Here is a 20,507-nt window from a genome sequence, read left to right on the forward strand (position 1 = left end):
TATTTAGGAATGAATTGTCACTGCCCATTGGCAATAAAAAAGGGTGAGTCATATTCATTTTCTACATGAGAACAAAAATGTGTAATGTGCTAACACAGTTAAGGTCAAAATAAGAAATGAAAAATGATACAAATTTTAAAATGTATGACTATCTTTGATTCAAAGAACTGTATAATATTTAAGTTTTTCACAACCTTCATTGCATTTTTCTTTTGGTTACCTTTCTCTCCTGATGAACCATTCAAAATAAGAATGGGGGGGAAACCCGTGATGAGAGAATAATTGATTTGAAAAAATCACACGGATTTATATAAAATATGTTTTTGATATTTTTTTTTGTTTTGATTTTCAAATCAAATTGCTTGTATGATAAAGGTGTGAAGTAACACCAGCATGAGAGATTTATACATCGGGTCATTTTACAAACCTGGAAACAAATAATTTGAGTGACATAGGTGTGAAGCAACACAAGCAAATCAAGAATAAAACCTTAAATAGAGCACAAGCTCAATAACAATTCAATTCAGTGTCACCCTGTTATTCCTACACTTGACTCACCTGAAAACACCATGCCTTTTGAACTCGAAGGTTGGCGCGTTAGAGAATCATTCCCATTCGAACTTACTTTCACTGGTTCTAATGTATATTATAGCGAATGAGAATACACCGCATGCGCCATCTTCAAAAATATGGACTGATAGGCGCCATGTTTACCACACACGAGACTCTTGATATCAGGTTTCCAACACATCCCTGTCTCTTTCACCACTTTTGCTGTCATTTATCCAGCACCACACAAACTGCTTCGTATGAGTTTGACTAGCCCATCGTTTTTATAAGTGCAATGTGCAGCATTGTAATGCTATATGTAGTGCACTTTCTAGCTGTGTCTCGTTGAATCACAAACCAATAGCTCTGTGAGCGTCTTCCGTTCCCTAACTTTTTATTCATCCACTGACTAAATCATCTTTTAAACTGTTGTCATGTTGCACTGTTATCTAACTAACCGTAAAGTTCATAAAGCAGTTGCTCCAGATGTTTTTCAAAACAGGCTAGAAAGATCTGAGTAGCAAACATGTTACAAGTAATTTGGCGGCTGCGAGTTAATTCACGTTATAGTTATTAACACTAGTTACTTATAAGCATACATCAATATGCATCTTTCAAGATGGAGGCTAAAGTGTGAAAGCTCAGCCAATCTCACAATCTGCAGCTGTGTTTCTCTTCGGCAACAATACATGATGAGTCTATCTGCAAATCTTATTTCTTTATGAATGTGCTTGCAGAAGAAAACTATGATGAGTGAGCATTCTAATTCATGCCTGTGCACAGGTCTGAAATTATGTCTATTTTCTATTAGATCTTATACTTAAAGTACCTGTTGTTGTTTAGAATAATCCGCATCTGGTTTATCCATTTTTTATTGGATGACATGTGTCGTCTGACCACCTTGACTGCCTTTGAAGCACATTTACTTGATCCCTGAAGGGTACTCATCATGTGAGCGTGTGCTGCTGACCATACACAATATACTTAAAGAATAAAGCAGTCGTATGTAAAAATGCTTGTTTGGTGATTATGGTGGTCTAGGTATGTTTCATGTTGTTTGATGGCAGAAACGTTTACCTCTGGTGGCATGTCATGGATAACAATCTTTAAAGTGGGTGGTGTACATATTTTCATTTAATTTCCTTGAGGGAGCACAGCTTTCAAGTCTGAACTGTTTGCATGGTCCCTGGAACTGTCTTCCCCCGAACATCTATTTAAACTAATGGGTTAAATGGGTCATTTGACAGCATAAATCGCTGAAAAGATGGTTAAAGTACATACATGTACAATCTTTTTTTTTAGGGAATTTTATTAAAAAAAATAGGTGCCAAGTCACCAACAGTACACAGGAGCATTTTGCAACACATTTTCATTCTAGAATAAACCTGAGTCCTGTCTCAACGATAAATGCCATCATTGCCCTGTAAAACACATACTGCCAGTGCCCAGCATATGCCTGTAGCATACCATTGTAAGAACCCACTTGCAGTCTGCCTGTGCCCAATACATGCAGTACAGCAACAGTAAAAGTACTGTGCAGACTGTGCCCAATATATGCTATAATTAATCCACAAATACTTTTTCAATACTGTCTTTTTCCAATGTATGCCAGTAGTGCCATTATAAAACATGTTCATGCCAACCCAGTAAATGGCAGATTTGCCACTATTAAATATTGCTTGTTGTGGCCTATATATGCCTGCATGACGATGCAACCTGTCCTTTTCCTGATGGTTGTGCTCAATATTCACAAGTCCTAATACATTTATTTTTCGACATTTGTTTAATCATGTGCACTTTGTTCATGCACTTTTCCTCGATTGACTTTAAACAAATGTTCTTTTTGGTACATGCTAATATGTGCGTTTCAGGGTAGGGGGTGCAGGGTTTGGGGGTATTGGTGACGATTAGAAAGGGGGTTTGGGGTACCCCGATTAAAAAATGATAATATTTGTTAAAAGTCAAATTGAGGAAAAGTACACAAAGTGCATACAATTAAATTTATGTTGAAGAATAAACATAGAACCGTTGCAATCATTCCACTGTAAGAAACCATTTTGTTATGCTGCCTATTCCAAATATATACCAGCATTGCCACATAGTAAGTTCTCAGCACTGGCTGTGCCCAATATTTGCCAGTATTGCCATTGTAAAACTTGTTCATAGTACCTGTGTGCAATATATCACAGTACATCATGTTCCATGTGCCCAATGTATGATAGTATTGACCTGTACACATATTTTAATGGTGCTTCTGCTGTCACTAAGCCTCACTCTGGCAAGATCATGTGGGGGGAGGGGTTGTGAGAGAGAACCAGCAGAGCAGTCTGCCCAGCCACACACACACACAAACTGTGTTTTCTCCGCTCACACACAAACGCACATGCACACACGTGCGCATACACATGTAATGTTTCACTCATCCACTCACTCACACGTGAGCAGCCATTCAAACTCTCCCTCTTTCAGCAGGTAACAGCTGCATTCAAGTTGAGGGGGTCAGGTTCATCCCTTCACCCTACCTCTGCCTGCATAATCAGAATCGGTGGGGAGGCTCAGTTTCCAGACCCTGAGACAGACAGATGGGGGTGGGGGGGGGGGTAAAGAAGCCTTTCAGGTGTCCTATGAGGCTGGAATGTTCAGCTACGATCAAGTACAACGAAGGGCATGACTTCACCGTCCTTCAGGGTTGGTTGATGAATTTCCCACTACTGACCATAGTTTCAGGGTAGTTGCACCAGTTGTGCAATAGCCCTAAGCACTGGCCTATGCACAACTTTGCGGAATGGGAGGGGCACTAGCCTTGGCATCAGCAAATAATCTAAATATGTTTAGATTCTTTGCTGGTGTAAAGATTCTGAAGATTTGAAAACTGTGCTTTTACATTGTGGAGCAAGTGAAGGATACTCGCACAAATCTGCAAATAGGCCAAGGGTTTTTCGGGACCCGGAGCAGGGCCAGTTTTAGGGCAGGGTGGGCCATTAGCCCCCTGCCAAGCCAGCTCGGGGGAGTCTTTCAAGGGCTCCCCCGAGTTGGTGTAGTGGGAGAAGGCGCAGCAGGTTCCCTTTTGTTATTAAATGCACCCGCGGCGGGGAGCATTTAATAACAATAGGGTGCTGACGCTTTGCATCAGCACCCTATTCACATGATTACCTCCCCGCTCCGATGCGGGAGTGAGGCGGGTTGCATTAGCAGGAGCATCCTATTCCAGTGATTAGCTCCCTGCGAGGCGCCGGAGCGAGGAGGTAGAAAAAAAATGTGGCACCAATTCACCCATGGTGTTGCTGCTGCTAAGGCCGGCCCTGACCCGGAGGATCCAGAAAGGTGGAGTGGTGGCTCCCAGAGGCTCACATTAGACCTGCTGCCACTGATAGATACGTGCCTTGCCTGGCGGCCTGCACACCTACAATTTCAACAAATGTTCACACTTTCCATCTGATGGGTTTCAACATATTCAGCAGAATTGTACTACATTTGAACCACCTTCAATTACGGGGAAAGGTGAAGAAAAAAAAACTCACTCGTCATATTCATTGCAGATCCAGTTTTCTTTCAACACTCAAATTTAGTTTTTGCTCCTCGGTACAGTAAGCAGTCGGAGTACCGGGAGCACAGTGAAGTTGCATTCCAGTTTCCTGGTGCCTGCAAATTCTGTGGTCCTGGTGCGAAAGGCGGCGGGACTGGCTAAGTAGGCAGGGAATGGGGAGTGTGTGCGGCTCCAGCGCTCACATTGTCCTAATGTATGATGTTGCAAGCGCTTCCGAGTCAATTAATGCAGATTTTAGGATTTTGTGCCGATTCCTCTAGCCCTACTGGCTAATTGGATGCATTAGATTCTTCTGGAAATGTTGTAAATGTACTAAATGTGGATGTACGTCAAATGACAGAATCAGAAAAGTTCGAATAACAACATTGAGAAGCCCACTTGCTCGCATTTTGTAATTCGTGCTTTTCAGATTTTAGTTTTTTGTCCCCCACTGTGCCTTTAGTGTATGCGGGGGACACCCCCACAACCCCTGCAGCCCATAATACGGAATTAGGGGGCGGGGACACCCCTGCAATCCCCGGTCACCTAATAGGGCATTTTGGGATTCGACCTTATCAACTATGCCAAAAGCACACAAAACTTGCATTTGGCATTTTTGATTCGACATTTTGGGGCAATACCACTAAAAGTTACCTATGGAATTTGGACTTACTTTGGTAAAGCTGCATAATGCGATCTAATACTGCTGTGCTAACTGGGAAACAAGGAAATCTGGCCTCACTTTGGCAACTGAGCATAATGGAATCCGTTACTGATGTGCTAAATTGACATTTCTGAATCTGGCACCAAGTTGCTAACTGAGCATAAAATAATCAGGCACTGCTGTGCTAATTGTGCCAATAGAATACGGCCTTAATGGGATAACTGGGAGTAATGGAATCTGGCCTTACTTGCTTACTGGGCATAATAGATTCCAACACAGTTGTGCTTAATATAATGGAATCTGACGGTGCTGTGTAGATTAATAAAATGGAATCTGGCGATATCATACTAACAGGGCATAATAGAATCCAGTATTGCTATTCTAATTGGCCATAATGCAGCATGCCACCTGTTTGCGAACTGCCCATATCCTTGGCAAGGTTGTTAGTGTCTAGGCCTTGGATGGTGATGGGCATGAATACCTCATGTTTTGATGTCCGTCCTTGGCAATGGTGTGAATCCCTGGACTTTTATTGACAGAACATGCTGTATGATAGCAATTCTTGTCATTGATGCTGTTATCTGAGCATAACATACCAATACCTGGTAAAGGTGGGTACTTTATTGGCATCGTATAGCAAAAGCTAGCAAATTGAATGAGTACCTGGCCTTGCGATACTAACATTGACAAAAGCCTTTTTGATGAATATACAAAAGTACAATTATTGGCTTTGCCAGTGCTATCTTGGGTATATTTCCATACAATTGCAAGAGCTCTAGAGTAGGCTTTTTGCCATGTAAAATAACATTCTATAAACAGTGGTTGATGCTAATCGTGGGACTTCAGTCTATTCTGGTAAGATGAGATGGTGGTACCACTTCTCTGAACTCGCTAAATAGCTTTCCTTAGCTCCTTCATCACAGCTGGGGTAAAATATGGCTTTCCCATTTGTAGGTGTGTAACAATGGCCATAATATGTTTGTAGAAAAGAAGAAGTAACATACATAACAATATCCAGAGTACACAGTTCTAACTCTGAGTGTTGTTTCTTTGCTGGAGTCACAAACCCATCTCATGGTATTGGTGAAAAGGCTGAAAGGGAGATAGATCTCCTATGATGGGGTCATATTGTTTAGGGGCAGCAGTCATAGCCTTCCTAAAAGAGAGGAGGCAAGTGGGTGTTTGCCAGGACTCAGCTCTGGCAATTATTTCTGAGCTGTGGCACTTATTGGCTCATACTCCGTTTGATTATGATGTATGTTTTAGCAACTTTATTATATTAACTGTGAGTCAGTCACACAACCAGCAATAATAAATAATTAATTAATCTTCTATAACACACTCAATACTGGAGACCAGTCTCTAACCACAGGGCCAAACCTGTAGCGTTGTCTTGCTTCCAAGAGGAGTGTGTTGCCCCTGAGCTTTCCTCCCGGCCCAATAACATGTTGAACTCGCCAGGGTCTCTGCATCTGGTGCCAGCTCATTGTTGTTCTTGTGCATGAGGAGTCTGGCAAACAGGGCAGTACTACCTATCCATTTTCATGGATAACAATGAGTTGGAAAAAGTGATACTCTGGGGCGCTCGTACTGGCCAAATTCTGCATACTGTTCCAATCAGGCTGCAAGACATTGGTGCAGATTCACTACTGTAATAAATGGCAGCACTGCCACATTAGGTTGGGTTGACAAAACCAGGACAGTCACCAGCCAACAGCACCAATAGTTGACAAAAAACAGGACAGCCAACAGGGGCAAAGCCAGGGAAAATGCCCCTGTCAAAGAGTGCCAGCCTATACAAGAAATTCTTGCTGCAGTTTCTGACAGGCAAGTTAACCAGCTCATGATTTTGGTTGCATTTGTCTATCAATGTACCAAAGGGGAACATGTTTTCACTTTTTCTGTGACTAAATGGTCAATATGCTCGACTCACCACCTTTAACCCCAAATATTGTGACACAGTGCAGAGCAGCCATAGGTGGTGGCAACAGTAGACGTGGAGCTGCCTGCCCCAATGTTGCACAAGAATGCTAGAAAATATATATATTTTTTTTTTACAAATTAAGCATTAAGGGAGTGTCTCTTGCTGGAAGGTGTCGAAACTGTTGTGAGCGCCACAGCCTAGCTGTTCACATACGAATACTACCCCATGAACACCTCATCACCCTAATAGAACGCAGCTAGCCAAGCACATTCCGGCCTAATTGCTCACATATGCGTCCTTTCAGGCCTAACGCAGCCAGAGCCCAGTCTAGTGTCCACTCACCAGACTGCACACATCCAACTGATATCTTCAGCACCACACCTAACGCTAGGATGCAGCTACCATCCGGCATTTACATTAGCTGCACACATACCTGGTGCACCCACGCACACTACAACACTATCTCGATCTCTCTACTGACCAGAACTACCGTTCCGGAGGGTGTTCAACCTACCAGCGCTTTGAGAACATACCAATGATATATAGAGCGCTATATAAATGCGAAGTAACATAACATAACTTATCTAGGGGTCAAACATTTCTGGCTAAGTATCTTGTTCTCCTAGTCCATGTTTCTTTGACCTGTTTCAGTCTCCAATAATCACAGGAAAGAGGATATCTGAACAAGACAGACCGGTTTTTCAGGTGAGCACTCTTGACTGATTCCGTTCCATTTCCCTGGCAAAACCTTCTACAATTAACCATGGAGGAGTAAAACCAAGAACGTTCTACTGCTATTCATGGTTCCCTCATGTGTTCTGCTTGCCTGCAGCTCTTTCTCATTAAGAAATTCCTCCCAAAAGTCTACCTTAGCGCTGCAAACTTCTCAGTAGCCCACTAATCAGGTCACAGGTATCTCCCACGGCTTGGAACAATCTCCCCAGTAAATTGATAGTTGAAAGCTCTATCAGAGTTTTCAGAAAAGGCCCAAAGACCTACCTGTTTAATTAAACACTGGTATGGCCCCCCCCGTTAGAGTTCCACCTCCAGATTTTCTCTCTTGTGACTTTTGTTTTTTTGTGTATGTTAGCCCCCTTGATACCCAGGGTCAGTGGTTCTGCGCTATACAAATCTTAAATAAATTATAAATAGAGACGATTACTGACATCTTGTGATTTGACGATCACCGCGAGATGTAATTTACATTGGCGCTCTTTTTATATGAAATGCAAATTGCATGCAAGGTACCACCAACGTTTGTACCTGCACACTGCTGGGTCCCCTGCAGGCAATTTTAACCATGCACAAGGTGTAGGGTAATAGAAAATAGTACCACCTTGCAAAATCACCTTTGCACGTTCCTTTAACAATCCGTCTTGTAAAAAAATAAATACCTGACTGCAAACTACACTTTGCAGGCAGCGTTTATTAATGGGTTCCTATGGACTCGGCCTGCTCATTAGCAGGTGCTAAATTATGGCGGATTTCATAGAAATCCATTAGTTTTACACCTGAATGAAAATGCACTCACAAGACAGAAAAGGTCCGGATAGTGGAGATCTTAACTCCACTCTGTGCCCCTTCTCGCCTTGTCAGCGATTAAAAATGGGCTGAAGTCGGAAATGAAGACGCATTACTCCTTTGCTTTTACGCCTTAATTTCCTGCTCTGCCTGTTTTAAAATGACCCTATTGTATTTATACCTAAAGAAATAATACAAACTAGCACCATTGTGGCTTCTTCAGAACACGCTGAGACACTGCAAGCAAACAGAAGGCAGTGCGTAGTAAACAGACTGCACATCATTTATCCAAGGCATACGCAGTGCTAGGAGCTAATGGTGGGCAATGCAGTGGCCTCAGATACCCACCAGATTTCATATACAAAAGGAAGGCAGATAGAACTCCAACAGGCCCTTGCAGTCTTCCCATTAGCCTCCCTGTAGTAGCATATTGAGACTCTGCTTAGTCTCCGTCTTTAACCTGGATGCTCTCCAAATCTCAATTGTGGGGTTATTGAGAAGCTTGCAGAGCTAAAGAGGAGTTTGGGGAGGACTAATTGAAGTACTGAAGTGGGCAATCTCAAAGTAGTTTAAAATCAAAGCTCTTGGTAGTTTGGCTTATCGGTCCCCAGTGTCAAACTCTGGGCACCTGAACAGTATACCACGTATACTTTTATCTAGCTCAGCTAAGCCTGGTGACCGGTGAGATCATTCAATTTGAAATTGCACTTTATTCGTGTGTCCATGGTGAGCTTTTTGCATGTATTACTTCTTTCCAGCATTACAGGTCAATGTCAAAAGTGTTTTGTATAGCGCACAGCTGTCCTAGGTAGGACTTTGCTGTTCTATTTCAATGTCCAAGAGTCTGGTCGCTGCACAGCTCTTGTGTACTACAAACTGGAGTCTGGTGTCTGGGTGAATGGTGATGCATAATAACTATAAGCTGTGACTAGCAGGTTCATGGTGGGGTTGGAGGGGTGCTCTGAACTGGCGCTCCAAGCCTCCCTCTCAGGATAAATTGTCCTCGGGTAGAATGTGAAGTGAGTAGGCGAATCTGTGACCAGTGCAATGTGAGTCCAGATTCTGGTATTGGGTTTTGTGAGGGTGTAGAAGTAAGACTTCGACACAAGGATGGTATGTTGATTGGCAAAGACTTTTATTAATAGCAAAAACAGGGAGTTGGCGGAAATCCTAACTAGCCCTAACACTAGGAGGGGTTTCCCTGGCTCAACAAAACTAGCTAATGAAACTGTGTCAGAATGTCCAAAGTAAAATACAACAAAACCTAAAGAAAGACATTGGGGTTAGTTTAAAGGCCACAAGATGCATCCCCATCAAGCTACACGCGTTATGCTTCTAAACTAAAGGAAACTCAATAGCCTTCGTGTTGTAATTTCTGTGGATAGACAAGATCTTGTATCACAGTCCACTAACAAATATAAGACTGCGTAAATACATCAAATACACAACTTTGAAATATCACAGTTTTATTTAATCAAAACACATTATTTAGAATTGCATAAAATCTTTTGGCAGAACAGAAAAACAACAATTCATTAGTTATTACAAGTGCAACGATGCCTTATAAAGTGCAATTCAGACTTCAGTTTAAACCAATTAAAATAGATCCTATAAATAATTGATCTTTCTAACAAAACCTAACCCCAACCAAAGAAAAATTCTTTAACACTGCTGTCAGGTATACAAAAGCAAACTCCTAATATTAAAGATTACTCACTAACCTCATTTCTTAAGCTTATTGGGTAAATCCTATTGGCTCAGCCAACTAGGTTCTAAATTGCATCAATGCTTTAATACACAACACTGTTCACATTACAGTGTTACCGAACCCACCCAACATGTTTTGTTCTATCTTCATAACTGTAACTTTTGCGAGAAATTCATCAGGGGAACTCGACAAAGCAGGTAGTAAAACTTGAATGTACTCCTTTCTTCCCAAGTTATTCAAGAACAGAAGATCTTCTTGACCACTTAAGAATGATGACTGGTCAACCATTCGTCGGGAAGGTAGATGTGTCTTCACTGTAGACTACCATATGATTCTGGAAGGTAAATCCATGCTCTTGTGAAAAGAACCTAGAACCGTCAATCCATGTATCCCTATGTAAATCTCTCATTGCTGGTAATGGTTACGTATTACACCACTCCCTCGTCAGTACTCTAAAGCACAAAATTTACCGGTTGATTATGTTAATCCCTTCTCGGGCGTGCGGCGCTCGGACGGAGATCGATCATCTGACTCCAATACACCATCTGGTGTCCAAATCCTAACCTATCTCTCACAAGCTAAACTCAACATAAGGTGAAAAGGGAAGTGGCTCTTGACTGGCCACCTGCAGCCCGGCCTTGCAATACCAAATACAAGTTCCAAAAGGTGTAGAAAAGAACCAAACTTCAATAAGGATCAGGGGGTTGATGATTCCCTTCCCCTGAGTCTTTCCATGTTTAATCAAAATTGTCTGTGTCTTTGGTTTTTGGGATGCGTCCCTGTCTTTGGTTGACAAGCCTGGCTCCCAGGCACTGTGACAAAAAGGAACAACCTGGACTCTCTCTCCCAGGCTATAGTAGGCCTTAACCCTAGTTGGCAGACCTGTCTCCTCGATACTGTGACAAGGAAGAACAGCCTGGATGCCTTTCCCAAGCTGTGCTAAGGGTGCCAGACCCTTTATGGGGAGATCTGGCTTCCAGGTACTTCAACAAAGAAGAATAGCCTGGATGTCTTTTCCAGGCTGTGCTGAGGGTCCCAGACCCGCTTTCCAGGTACTGCGACATGGAAGAAGGGATTCAGATATTGTGCCATGGGTCCCAGACCCTGTTCTCAGTACCCCCGTGGTCCACTCACCTGCCATATAGGGTACTCTACACTTTCACTCTCACTGTTTTCTTTATCTGACTTCACTTCGACCCACAGCCTTCACTTACTCTCCTGCCAAGGTCCATGGGTACCACTCATGCATACAAAGTTTATATTCCTCTTTACTGCTGTTCAGGATGCATTTCCCCAGTATGGGTCCCAGACCCCCTTCACCTTGTTACTCTGTCTTGGTGAAGATTCACTCTGTACTTTTCTTAGGGCCTCCTAAGGGTCTCCACAACCCTGGGCTTAGCCACCCCTAGTACCTGCAGGATCTTGGCTGTCACCCTCTGGTTGTTCGGAGGTCTCCCAGGATATTCAGTGGTTTCTTTGGCTCACCGGGACCTTCCATGGTCTTCTGCGCGTCTCCTCAGTAGTTAAGCAGTGGTTTCTTTCCAGCATCCTCGGTCACCAGTGAGAGTATTTCCTCCGCAGTTGTGTGCTTCCTGCTTCGCGGGTATCTCCTGGGTGTGCTTCTCTCCAGGCACCGTCTGCTTCTCTGCTCTGCCCTTCTGCACGTAGCCTGCCGAGCTCTCGGGTCTGTGCTCAGATGAAGACGCCATTGTTCTCTTTTCCGTGACAGCTAGCCAATCGGATTATTCCAGAGACTAGAATGGGTGTGTTAGTTTGCATCAATGATCCTCATTGCTCTAGGCCTCTTTCTCGTCCCCGTGGTCCCTACTTGGGACACAGCAAACATACATGGGGGCACTAGGTAATGTGGTAAGTGATGGTTGATAAGGAGAAGTGGGAGGGTGAACGGGGTACTGTGTTCTCCCAGAATCATCACTACTCTCAATGGGGTCCCCCAACATGAGATCCTCCTGCTGAGTAACACCCCCCTGGGGGGCCATCGGGTAGTGCCCTCACCTCCCCGGCATCATGGGAAGGGGCTTCCCTATCAAAAGAAGTGATGATACCTCAGGATTGGACACAGGTTCCAGAGGGTGATATATATCCAGCATGAATGCCAGTGGGTGGGTTGGAGTTGCATAGATTTAGGGGTAACTTCAGGCTGTGTGTGGGATGGGTGATGGTGTGGATGTGCTTTGTGCATGACACTGATCATTTTTAGTTTGGCCTATTAGGTGTGCCACCTATTGCCTAAACTATTGCCTTAGATTACAGATGGGAGGAAATGGCATATGAGGAGGGGCACACAGCTTGTAGGTGATATTTGGTTATTTGCCCACCCATTGACTGCCCTTGGCGATGCTAATCGGTTCCATGCGATATTTTCGCCGCAAAAATATCGCCTTACAAAAATGTCCCCATATTTTTGTGGCGAAAATAACACATGGACCCTGCAGGGGACACCCCCCGCAACTCCCGCATCATTTCTATGTGTGGGGGACACCCCCGCACCTAATATTTTCGACACCAAAAATATCGCCTATGGCCGTTCCCGACGACCATATGTACAGCGATATTTTTGGTGGCGAAAATATTACCTGATACCTGCTAATCCGTATGAATAAAATCAGTCCCAGTGCCCTGCCCCTCCCCACCCAAAGCACTTCCTCATGGGGACTCTTTAAGCTCGCTTTAATCAAGCCTTGCCATTAAACTTTGCGCTCAAATGGCCTGCCAGTGTTTTTTCAAAGCAGTCTTCTGAGAGTTCATAACTTAATTGTTGCCGTAAACGTGCTACAGGTTTAATAAAAAATATCTTCACCGGGTCTGCCTTCAGCCAGTCGATTTATAAGCACTATGTGTGTCCTTCACTGAAGTCCTGTAAAAAAACAAGAACTGGCAAAGCCAACCGTTTTGGCTTGTGTATAAGTATTAGGCATTTGCCAGGTACTACTATTATATATCCAGGTACTTGCACCATTTTGCTCCTGCTACCATCAATGGCCAGTTAATACCACTACAGCAGTTCCTAGCAAGTGCCTTTCCCATTGCCAATGCTTGTTGGAAATATTCTCAAATTGAGGCAGTAGTTAAAGCTTTAATTGCCGCAAGTTCAGTTAATGTAATTGGCAGCTGCGTAAGCCTGCTACAGTCCACATCCTGACGGCGCATTTGGACTTTAGGGCAGCCCTGTCCAGGTGTCCTCTAGATTGGAGTTTGGATGTCTTACGCTTACAAAAAAGAAGTCGTCAAGCATTGTTCAGTGTACGTTTTCGAGCATCGCTGTACATTATTTAGTCAGCAATTAATATGTTGACTTTTTTCCATGAATCGTCACTCTCTAAACTGCGGGCTTGGGAAAGATGGAAGAAACCACCTGAAATAGATATTTAAAGCAAAGTGATGTCCTGTGCATGCGCAGCCTCTCCCAAGCACTGGCTCCCAGGCCATTCTGCGCACCAGCTCAGATCTCAGCTGCTTATTTTATAAAAAATTACATTGAAACCCAGTCTGATTTTGGACCCTTCAATGCTGTTGCTGATACTTTGGGTGTCCCAGTCTTTCGATGCAGTACAAGTACTTGGAGTATGTGTCGGTACCCTGTATTCTTGTCTGACTGTGAGTAGTATTTCTCATATTAAACGTGTTTCTATGTTTTCTAGTTCTCTCTGACTTGTTCAAATCTAAGTCAAGGCACAGGGGGCAGATCAATGTATTGATTTTCTTACCAAGGTCCAGTTATCTAATTTGTAATCCTTTCACCACCAAAATGGAAGAGTGAGCACTATATAGCACCAGTTTACATCACGTTTTCATCCCCCCACTATTTTGTATATTTCTTAGTTTGGAAGCTATGTTGCTTCCTTCTGGAAGTGATTCAAGTTTTGCTTGTTTTTTCGCTGCCAAATGTTATTTTAATGACATAGATGTTACCTCATGCCCGCCCCCAGTAACTTGTTTCGACATTTAATCATTACAACGTCAACAAAAGGACTACCATTGATTTGGACAATCCTAAAATTCCTTATTTACAATGTTTAACCTATACAGAAATACTGATATGAAGAACTATTTATTAGTAATTTCAAATGACTGTCACAATATTAATGTATTTTCACAGGGGGAGGTGATTAACATGTTTCCTGTTGTGAGGCTGCACGTATTGAGAAAGCATGCACCATGTATGTGGTGGTTCTGGAGCAAGACCCATTGACATGAAAGACTTGCAGAAAGAAGACTTTACATTGAGCAAAATACTCAATAAGTTGTATTGACAGTCGTACATTACCACCTTCCGCCCATATCTCTAAGCAAACTTTCCAAGCGTTCAGGTCTAAAATCTGGAAAGTAAAGTGTCTGCTACATTTTGCTCTCCAAGAGGTTTGCATTACAATTCCCACGAGCCAAGCCTTAGATAGCTTAGTCAATGTTGGGGAATCATGGGAGCTGTAGTCCTAAACATATGGAGAGCCTCAGGTTTCAGACCCCTGCCGTAGAAGGTCCTCGGAGGTAGTTGTTGGACCTTGAGACACCCCAATCTTAACATTGCAATCTCTTCCTGGTGTGACAGTGCGCTGAACAGAGAGTGATCAAAGTACAATTTGCATAGAAAAGTTATATTGCAATATATATATTTCATCTACCGTTTGTTATCTTTCAGGTCCAAACCATGTACGAAATGAAGAGACCCGGATGTCGCTCAACTGTGAATTGAAGTTGGCACGTAAATCAGCGCTCTGAGACATCTGTGCACTACAGCGGACTGATACCTTCAAGAGGGTCTTGTGGACCACAGAACATCCTGTTTAGAGGGAAGTTTATATTTATGGTTAAAAAACTGGATTCACGATGAGGCCGAAGACATTTCCTGCTACGGCCCACTCTGGAAATAGCAGGCAGCGGCTGGATGAGATCCGCGAAGGTCTGAAACAGCCACCAAGCCATAGCATACCGGTTGGATTAGGTAGTGACACGCTGCTTGACCCTAAGGTTTTGGCAGGGAAAGAAGCCACCAGGCAGCAACAGCTGAGACCAACAGCAAAGTTTGCACCGTACCAGAAAGTATTGAAAGAAATCAGATATTCCTTGCTTCCTTTTGCTAATGAATCGGGCAGCCCAGCAACCATGGAAGTAAACAGGCAGATGCTGCAAGAATTGGTGAATGCTGGGTGCGACCAGGTATGTGCAATTCTATTGTTCACGCATGTGACCCTGAAATGACACCAGTTACTCAGAAATGACGACGCATTACCTGTGTGTCAATCACTCGCATGGGATGCCTTCCTAACTGCCACGATTGAGCAAACTGCAGTTTCAAGTATGAATGTCTTTCCTTGAGTTAGCAGGAGAGACACTGAGTGAAACAGTAGTAAAACTAAGGGCAGGCTTAGTTTTGTGAAGAAGGGGTTAACTGCTATGTTTCACTCTGGCTTATACTAAGGCATCAGTGGATGTACCCCCATCTCACCGTGCAGGAAGTGGGCTCCCCACCTCTGGTGCTAAAAGGAAGGAAGGAGTTGGATGGACGTGTGGCATACACGGTAGACTCACTACTGGGCTATAGGTGTGGAGCCCGCCCCTGTTATGCGAGTCTCACTGGGATGCCCATTCATGCGTTGCAGCTAAATGCGAGAGTTTCACTTTTGGGGGTCATTTCAGTAACGTTTTAGCTCGCACAGGTCGTGCATTTGCCAGTTAGTTGAAATCCGAATATCTCATAAGAATGCAAAATTAAAGATACATGTGCTTATGTAGGTAACTAAAGCAAATGGTCTGTGGGCACGGCTACCGTAATTGCGGGAAGCAAATCCGTAATTCTCTCTTGTTTACCATCAAAATGGTATAGGCGTTATATGGAAGTATACAAGTTAAAAGATTAATACTTGATATACGCTACAATTATCGAGGGGAAAATGTAGGCAGCACATTTCAAACTAGAAATGAAAAGTGACATGTGTGGTGTGATATTGTACCCTTTGGAAACATTCGAGTATTCGCTATTGGACCATGAAACATGTTGACTACGCGAATTATTAGACGAGTATATAGAGGAACTGCAGAGCAGTAAACACGGAGAGCTGTCAGCTGAGCTCTGCTGTCCCGTCAAGGAGCAATGCCAGGCCTCGGCAATCCTGCACCATAGTAATTGAGAAGGGTTACAACTATTTGCAAATATTATGAAGTCTTGTGGATGGTTGCCTTAAAGCTCTTTCCTGAGAGTTTCTGCCCACGCAGCTTTGGACAGAGGCATGAAGTCTACCCACTGGGACACTGCCTTCGACCCATTGGCTCATAGCAGCTAAACACACACTCAGAGCCTGTATAGTTTTTTTTTTTTTATTTAACATTTGTTCTGGTCAATTCCGATAATACAATGACACACACCACACAGACAAAGAAGTCTAGGCGCATTGTGAGTGTACATTTCAACTGTCATAGGATGCTCCAATGCGCCCATCTGCATAGTTTATAAGGCTGCGACTGTGCAAGGATGCACACTGAACCTGGACCCACAAAAACCTTCAAGCCTGCCATACGAGTTGGGAGCTTGTGAAATGTGTATTGTTCCACCTACAAGCCGAAACTATTTCACTGAAGTACAGCTGGTAGAGACATGCCATGAGGAGGGACACAGTTTGGGGCTGTTGTTTGGTTATTAACACACCTATTGACTGCCCATGGCGATGCTAATCCCTATGGCCATTCCCATGTACTACCTGCCACTCCCTGCCATTATCACATCCTCGTGGGATCTCTTTGAGCTAGCACTATAAAGCTGTGACTTCCAACTTTGGCCTGTCAGTGTTATTTATAATTAGTCTTCTGAGAGCTAATGGCTTAATTACAGCTGTGATTGGTCTATGCGTGTAATACAAATGTCTTAACTAAGTGTGCCTTCAGCCACTTAATATATATATGTTCCTTGCATCAAAGTCCTCTTAAAAACAACCATTGACAAAGCCACCAATTTTGGCTTACGTATAGGTATTGGATATGCATTTGTCAGGCTCTTCTACCATATTATTATTATTAGATTTTTTAATACTGCACGAGCTCACCACTATAGTAATCTCAAAACCACAGGTAATCACACTATTTTCCAGCTGTTGCCATTTTATGTCCAGGTAGTAATTATGGAAGTTGCTGGCTATCCCATGGCGTCAAAATTTGTAAGAACCCATGTGCTTATGGCTCGGTATGGGTACGCCCTGCACTGGCTTCAGCTTGCAGTGGAGTCTCTTGAATGGGTCTAACAAGGACCACACAGACACAGGAGCTCTTTCACCGCTGCGTGGCTTGCTCGTCTATTCGTCCCCCCTGGCACCCAGGCATTCCTCGAGGGATGATGCTCCCAATTACAGTGTCTTTCAGGAGACGGAGAGATAAGCGAGGCCTTCTGCTTCTGTAATATATCCAAGCGCGCGCTGAGCTGATCAGCTTGTCATCTGCACTAGCTGACATCCTGGAATTTGGGTTCAGGGCTCTTATCTCTCCTGTTTTTATTGGTAGCATTCCTCTCTCCTTTGATCTTCATGTCATGGATGGCCTTTTTTCTCAGAGAAAGAGCCTTTTTTTAAAGAAATTCTTGGCACGAGGGCCCAATGTTATTCCACACATTTTATGATGGAGAGTGTAAAATGAGGTCCTTCTCACAGGTGGTATCGGTGGAACTGATACCAATACAGCTTTCATCCTGTGCCCTTCCAAAAATAGCATTGGTAGGTTATGACCACAGAAGCAGGCAGGACACAGTTTAAAAATATGTATCCCCAGTTGATGAGGTTGGCACAAGGGCTTCTGTTTTTTTTTTGTTCCTTCCCTCCCTTAGCTGAGACCTCAACACATAATTTAGCTCCGGTCATCAAAGACCGGGACGCATTTTGGTTTTCTGGACAGCCGCAATAAATGCGTATTGGATAAAATAGCATAGAGCGGATTTAAAAGTCATCTTGTTTGTGTTTCCATTGGTCATTCTGTAAATGTTTTGCTGTGTGGTTAACTAAAAATGGATTTGTGCACTGGATTTGCAGAAGCGGATGTCCTCTGCCCTATTCTTAGTTATGTAATCACAGGAGCCAATACATAACTGGCACTTTGTGGCCTTACGTGTGCGATACTCAGAAAAAGGGAAACACAGATGCACAACACAAATTTCCACTGTGTTGCCATCCTTTCACCTCTGTCCAATGACCTTTCTCCGTAAATATGTGAAATGAATATGATGGCCTCGACCAAACTTCCTCTGGATGTCCCCAAACATGAGTACCACCACACTATTCTGGTATAGCCTGAGACCAGTTGACTCAGGGAGCGATTAGTGAACACTAGAACAGATTGGGCCATGCAAACCTCCATCTACCACATGTAGGAGGCCGTACATTCCAACAGTGTTAGAGTTAAGTAAGATAGAGTAAGTGAGAGGTCATTTGCCATCGTTGCCCGGAATACAGAATGATTGTACTGGATGACATTGGGACAATTACTTATTGTCTCCTTTACCATTTCATCGATCTCTAAATATTGCTAAAAATCAAACACAAACATACATTTTAAACAGAGTTTTATACTGAGTATGTTTTTTCTAAATTCTACATCTGAATAGTGGTGGACAGGATACAGCCACAAAGTATCTACCAAGAAGGGACACATGAATGTTACCCACCACAGTGATCATTCACGGGTTAAGTTCTAACACATATCTTACTCATGTTACATCCGATACTGCAGTAATCTCACTCTTCCCCCCATGCTTTCCTTTCAAGCACTTTGTCTCAAGGATCAGCTCAGATTGGTCAAGTGCTACCCGGCCCTTTTGTAACTTCAATACCTATTTGGAATTCGGTCCCTTCTCTTTAATTGCAGACAGCACTTCCTTCCCTAAAGGGAGTAAGCCATGTATGTTTAGTGGAACGTATTAGAAAGTAAATACTGGGGTGACCATTTTCAGCCACTATCAGGAAGTCTATCGGCCATTTATGTTGCATTTTCACAGCCAACACTTGTGAATAGATTGTCCACAGGCCCTGCACACAGTCATGTACAGAGGAAAGGAATGCTGCTTGCCAGTAATCCTGTTCCTTAAGGAATTGTCCATGCTGGTATGAATTAAGTGTCCAGTACATCTGTAAAGGACACCTTGCCTAATGTGTAGTCCAAGTTAACTTGCTTGGTAATTTGCTCTTAATGTCAGGTGTTGGAGGGGGGCGCCATTACCCAGAGTGGCCTGGTGCTCGAGTCCAGAAATGACCAGATCTAATAAAGAAGGTTAGAACTGGACCAGTAAACTCCCATGGCCATCTGCCCAAACGGCTGTTAACAGCACCTCTATGGCATACCTTTGTGGTTATAATTGCCCCTCTGCCCTCTCTCTTTGTGGTGAGAATAGCGCACATACTTGCATCGGTTAAGGACTTCCTAATCAACCACTGACACCTGTCAGTTCTACAGTACATGGGGAAAGTGTCTAAGTGGCCTGGGACACCAATTAAATTCAAGACCTCCTAGAGGTATATATGTGATGGTGTCAGAATCTCAATATGTGCAGTAATTGGCTGGCCAGAGACGAAACATGCGCATGCAAAAGGCTTTGCTAGGCAGGTGGCATCAGATGTATAAGGGAGGGATGGCAATAGCACACTAAGAGATGTAGAACGGAAGCAGCAACTGTTCAATGGGACTGAGACATCAAAAATGACACTGCAAAGCAGAGTTACTACTTATAGCATCGAACCAATTGGGGAGGTCGAGGACCTCTCAGGAGGAATGCTGGAGCGTCCAGCTACAGGTGTAGCAACCTGACAAAAGAGAGACATTGGGCCTCATTACGAGGTTGGAGGTAAGGGGTTAACGGTGCCGGTAAAGGTGCCGGTGCCCTTAACCCCTTACCTCGGCATTACGAGGTCCTTTAGCGGGTCCCGCTAAGGGCGGCTGGTTTTACCAGGCGCCCTTAGCGGGACCGCTAAAGGACCAGCATGCTAATAACGGGCCCGTTATTAGCATGCTCCCCATTCCCATTGAGCCCTATGGGGGCTCGAATGGGAATGGGGATGGGTTCCCTGAATGGGGAAATACTGGGTCCTCCAAGGTTGGAATGGCCCAGTAATTCCCCATTCAGGGAACCCGAACCCGGTATGCGGTAAGGGGGTAGCCAACCTCGTAATGAGGGCCATTATGTTAACACTGTGCACTGCACTGCTAATGGTTCATTTAGATGTTTGCACCCAGTTCTGGTGACAACACCTGCAAGAGGATGATGACAGATTGGAGATAGTCCAAATGTGGGCTGCAGAGGTAATACATATATTGAATGGTTACGAGGGATATACTACAAACATTCACGTTCTTAAAGGAAATGGGGGCAGTACTAGAAGTAAGTTTACAAGAGATGAAAGTTACTTTGGGCCTAGTGGTTACAATATGAGGTTACAGTGGGGAGGTTCAAGAATAACGTTAGAAAATCAGTTAAAAGGTAAAAAAAATGTATAGGGGATTTCCCAGAAGAAGCTTTCAATATAAAAGCAATGTGTGAACTTACATGGGGCTGGTGCTGTAAAAGTGAGTGAATAGTGTAGTGGAAAAATAACCACAGACTATTCCAGTGGATTGGTGAACGGTT

General features: G+C 43.6%; 1 protein-coding gene across 2 annotated transcripts in view; it reads left to right on the plus strand.

Annotated features, from left to right (window-relative positions):
• LATS2 (large tumor suppressor kinase 2) overlaps positions 1–20,507 on the plus strand; it is a 283,239-nt gene that overhangs the window by 48,333 nt on the left and 214,399 nt on the right. For both annotated transcript variants that reach the window (XM_069639030.1, XM_069639031.1), the window contains exon 2: positions 14,553–15,070. In XM_069639030.1, coding sequence (XP_069495131.1) covers positions 14,741–15,070 — 330 coding nt within the window. In that variant the 5' untranslated portion in view covers positions 14,553–14,740. The remainder of the gene's footprint in view (positions 1–14,552; positions 15,071–20,507) is intronic.

The sequence above is a fragment of the Ambystoma mexicanum genome, chromosome 7q, assembly GCF_040938575.1.
Source record: "Ambystoma mexicanum isolate Mex_15411 chromosome 7q, UKY_AmexF1_1, whole genome shotgun sequence".
NCBI classification, from domain to species: Eukaryota; Metazoa; Chordata; class Amphibia; order Caudata; family Ambystomatidae; genus Ambystoma; species Ambystoma mexicanum.